Source organism: Condylura cristata, unplaced genomic scaffold (genome assembly GCF_000260355.1).
Source record: "Condylura cristata isolate star-nosed mole 26May11 unplaced genomic scaffold, ConCri1.0 scaffold00004, whole genome shotgun sequence".
Classification (NCBI taxonomy): Eukaryota; Metazoa; Chordata; class Mammalia; order Eulipotyphla; family Talpidae; genus Condylura; species Condylura cristata.
This window is the reverse complement of record NW_004567105.1, coordinates 70994239-70998429: the sequence shown is the minus strand read 5'-3', so window position 1 is coordinate 70998429 and position 4191 is coordinate 70994239. Positions and strand designations below refer to the sequence as shown.

Here is a 4191-nt window from a genome sequence, read left to right as displayed (position 1 = left end):
TGTGAGTAAAATTTGCTTCTTGAAATTGGATTCTTAAGAGGTTGCCCTGTTTAGAACTGGTTCTAGATTATCTGTCTCACCGGATAGAACTGGTTCTAGATTATCTGTCTCACTTGATTTCCGGAGGGCGTGTGTTAGTCTTTAAGCTTGACATTCCCCACCCCAAAGGCCTTGTGATTAAGTGCCCTTTAGCCCCTGTTTTAAAGTTGTCATTGCAGGGAACAGCCACTGGGTGGCACACTTTATTCACACCCAAGCTTGGCTTACTTGGGCTCAAGCTTTAATACAGGTTACGTTCCTAGTTTGTAAGTTGGAGTGGAATGTACTAGAATGAATACTCAGAGGCTTGTGTCTCATTATGTTTTCCTTTTGCCACCCCCCCCATCTTCCTCCTTGCCTATGTGTCTCCCCCAAATACCAACACCAGCATAATACCAACACCTCACCTATGACCTGAAGTGCTGTCATAGTGAGGCCACTCTGGAGGAGTCTGGAGGTGTGCACCCTGGCCTCCAGATCCTGACAAGATCAAGTGGCTTTCAGATCTCTTCCATACCAGAGGGTTCACTATCCTCTTGTAAATTTTTCTTCGAAAGAGTTTTTTAGGTTTGGCTTACGAGCTAGAATTTGGGACAGGGGTTGCCTAGGAGTCAGACCTGGAGATTGTGCTTCCATGGAGGACTTACTTGCTGAGCACACCCTTGCTAGCTCCCTCCCAGGCCTTCTCAGACTCAATGATGTGAGACCAGCTCAGGGCATGGGAGTCTGAGCAGCTACATAGGCCATTCTGCAAAGGCTCAGCCTAACTCCCGAAACTTTATAACTGGTCTCCAGGATGCATGGAGACTCAGCTGGTGACCTGCCTGCCCAGGATGGTTCTGGCCAGTCACAGGCTTTCCGCAGGAGGTACTACAGAGATGGGGCTTGGTTACATCTTTTTCTTTTCTTAAAGATTTATTTATTTGTGCATTCAAGAACAGGGGTACAGGCTAGAGGTGCAGGGGTGTGAGCGGATTCACCAGAGACAGAGTGGGAAGCAGAACAGGCAGACTGACTGAAATATACTGCTGAGGGGGGAGCAGTGGGTGAGACAGACGTCTGCTGTACCCTGTGAGTCAGCTCCTTGACTGGGGATCGAACGCGTGTTGCAGTGGCTGCAGAGAGCTTCGTAGTGCTGAGACTTATCCTCTTACACCACCAGTGAGGCCCGGTTGCACCTTTTTCTTTATGAAGCTGGTGAGAATAGTTGCAAGACTTGGATTACTGATTTCTGGTTCCTCTTTTCTTCTTGATGCCAGTGAATGACCTAAAGAACGCGGCCCCCTGTGCAGTCAGCTACCTGCTCTTTGACCACAATGACAAGGTCATGAAGCAGAACCTGGTGTATTACCAGTTCCACAGGGACAAGTGGGGCCTCACAGACGAGCACTTCCAGCCCAGACCAGTAAGTCAGGAATTGCACCCCCTCCTTGCCTTCTAGCCTGCTGTCCGACACCGCTTTGCACCTTACCAGAAATTTCAGACATGTAAGAAATGAAGGGAACTCATTTTTCCTTAAGATTTCATTGTCTCTTAACACTTCATGGCTTTATTCTGACTGCTAAGTCAGTTAAAATTGAGATGTAAAACATATAGTAAAAACTGCCTTTCTGGAGTACACGATCTAGTGACTTTTAGTCCATCACAGAGTTGTGTGATCAGTACCACACTCTAATTTTACACATTTTCATTCTCCCCGGAGAGCACCATCCCCTTCTCCCTGCCGCTTTCGTCCCAGTATTAAGCCATCTAAACTGTTTTCTGTTTGTGTTGAACAGGAAGCGGTTCAATTCTTTAACGTGACTACACTCCAGAAGGAACTGTATGACTTTGCAAAGGAAAATATAATGGATGATGACGAGGTAAGTTTTTGTGTTTAGCACATGTCTGGTTCAGAGAAAATATTACTCACGTCAGTGCTAAACTCACTGGAAGGCTGAAGCATCCCTGGAATAAGAAACAGAAGGGGACCTTGAGAAATACAGCTTCTGTGGGTGTTTTAATGAAAGGCAGAGCCCTGGCAAGAACCAGCAAGGCTTTCTAGGAAACCCAGCCGACATGCCGCTTTTCCTGATGGTGAGCATGGAGCAGTGCTCCTGGGATCCAGCCCGGCAGACACTGTGTTCCCTTGGAACTTCCTAAAAGCGCATGAATTCCGTTACGAGCACTTGGGAGATACTTGGAACCCCCCACCCCAATTTTTCCATCAGAATTTTTTGTGTGTCGATGAGGTCCTGGCTGTGTCATTTTGTTGTTCTTGGCTTTTGTGATCCTCCTGATGATTCTCACTGGGCTGGCTCCTTTGTGGCCAGGTCCTCCCTAGTGATGGCGTGGTCATTTTGTGGTGGCCCCAGAAAAGCCATCATTTGGAGCAGTGTTTAGAGAGATGTGTTTGGAACAAACCCTATGTGCTTTCTGGTACTGCTGTGGCATCAGTAGCCCTGGGAGCTGATGAAGGCTGCGAGCCTGTTCTAGTCTGTCCCTTGCTTTACAGATGGAGGCTTAGGGACAGGAAAGCCCTGGGTGCTGCTTGACCAGGCCCAGAGCCCTGAGCTCTCAGGTCTGTGCCACCACGTTAGTTTTTGGTGGACCACCTCCACATTAGATGTCATCGTGGAATTCGCTTTCTATGCATGAATCTGCTTGATGGGCTAGACTCATGACGAACATCCGTTTAATTGGCATCGTGGTTCATTATAAAGTGGGGCTGATCATGGAAGACAGTGTTGGGGGATGGAAGTCAGAATTGCATGTTTGTAACCTAGTGAGCGGTTCCTTCCTGTGAGGCAGCCGCCACACTCCTAGCAGGGGCTGGAGGCTGGAAGTAGCTGTGAGCAGGTCACCATCAACTCTACCACACAGTCCACGGAGAGGCCTGTTTCTCATCAGTGTCGCATGGGGCCGTTATTACTGAGCTAAAAGCCAACAGCGTCATCTGTAGGCCCCAGCAGCCACAACAGTGGAAGCAGAACTCTGGAGCAGAAGTCGCGGCCATGCATGGGATCCCTCTACCCTGGCCTGCTGGGCATGCGGGAAATCCCTGGTGTATGTTCCTTCGGAGGGGTCTGAATGGAGGGCTCTGTGATTTTAATGTCTAATCTCAGGCCTGACATGGTAGAAGTATTTGATGAAAATAATTAGACTGTCCCTTTTGTGTCTCATCTACTGGGTAGATTTTTTCATTTATTTTGAAATGCAAGATATTATGAATCTCTCTGTATTAAGACCTTGAAAGGAACCGATCAGCTCCTGAGCAGAGTGTGAGCAGGGAGTGGGCAGCATCGGTGGGGCCAGCTTGTGCACCCCTTCACAGGACTTGGCCTTCTTGGTGATAGTCTTATTCCCTACAGTGAAGAGAATGGCTGTCACTGACTGAAGGCCCAAGTGAGTGCTGGGAGAGAAATCAATACAGAGAAGGAATCAAAGTGTCCAGGGCTGTCTCCAGTTGAGGCTCAGGGCTGACTGCAGAAAGGGGGAGCATGAGGGCTGTTGAGAGTAACAGTGGCATGCAGGTGCCCTGTACACAAGCGACCCTTCTTTATGGAGAGGTGCCTCTGTCTCTCAGTGCCCTGTGCACACGGACCCAGACGTCCCACCTTCGGCGGGTTGACTGAGTACCTCTGTGCCAGGCTTGGGGAACGGAATAGCCCTGGGCCTGGCCTGTGAAAAGCTCACAGCCTGTAGTCAAGGCAGAAAGAGAACAAAAGAGACTGTTCCTGGGAGCTCATTGTCAATGGGCAGGGAGCTACGGAAGGTGGGAGGCGTGTGCAGAAGAGAGGCCACCAGGTGGGGTCACTTCACACAGGCTTTCTCTGGAGGTTGCAGGGCCCTGGGCTCCCCCTTCACAGGGAGGGGAAGCCAGGAACCTCAGGCAGCGGCAGGAGGCCTCGCAGGAGCAGCCTCTGTTTGTGTGCTTTGAAACCAGGTAGCCCCCTCACACAGGTGTCCGTTTTCTCTTGCAGGGAGAAGTTGTGGAATACGTGGACGACCTCTTGGAGGTGGAGGCGGCTGGCTAGTTCACAGTGACCGAGAGACGCTCCCTCGATGTTGATGAAACACAAATTCTTTGCCTTCCTTCTCCCAGTAGCCCAAGTTGTTGATACCTCAGAGTTTTCACTTTGCAGTGAAGTGAAAGGAAAGTGCCTGTCCCTC

General features: G+C 49.8%; 1 protein-coding gene across 1 annotated transcript in view; it reads left to right on the top strand.

Moving 5' to 3' along the window:
- The window catches only part of CRTAP (cartilage associated protein), a 15096-nt gene extending 10905 nt beyond the window's left edge, over window positions 1-4191 (top strand). Inside the window, exons 5-7 of the mRNA XM_004676344.1 lie at window positions 1299-1444; window positions 1818-1901; window positions 4002-4191. Of these exons, the coding sequence (XP_004676401.1) occupies window positions 1299-1444; window positions 1818-1901; window positions 4002-4055 (284 nt within the window). The 3' untranslated portion in view covers window positions 4056-4191. The remainder of the gene's footprint in view (window positions 1-1298; window positions 1445-1817; window positions 1902-4001) is intronic.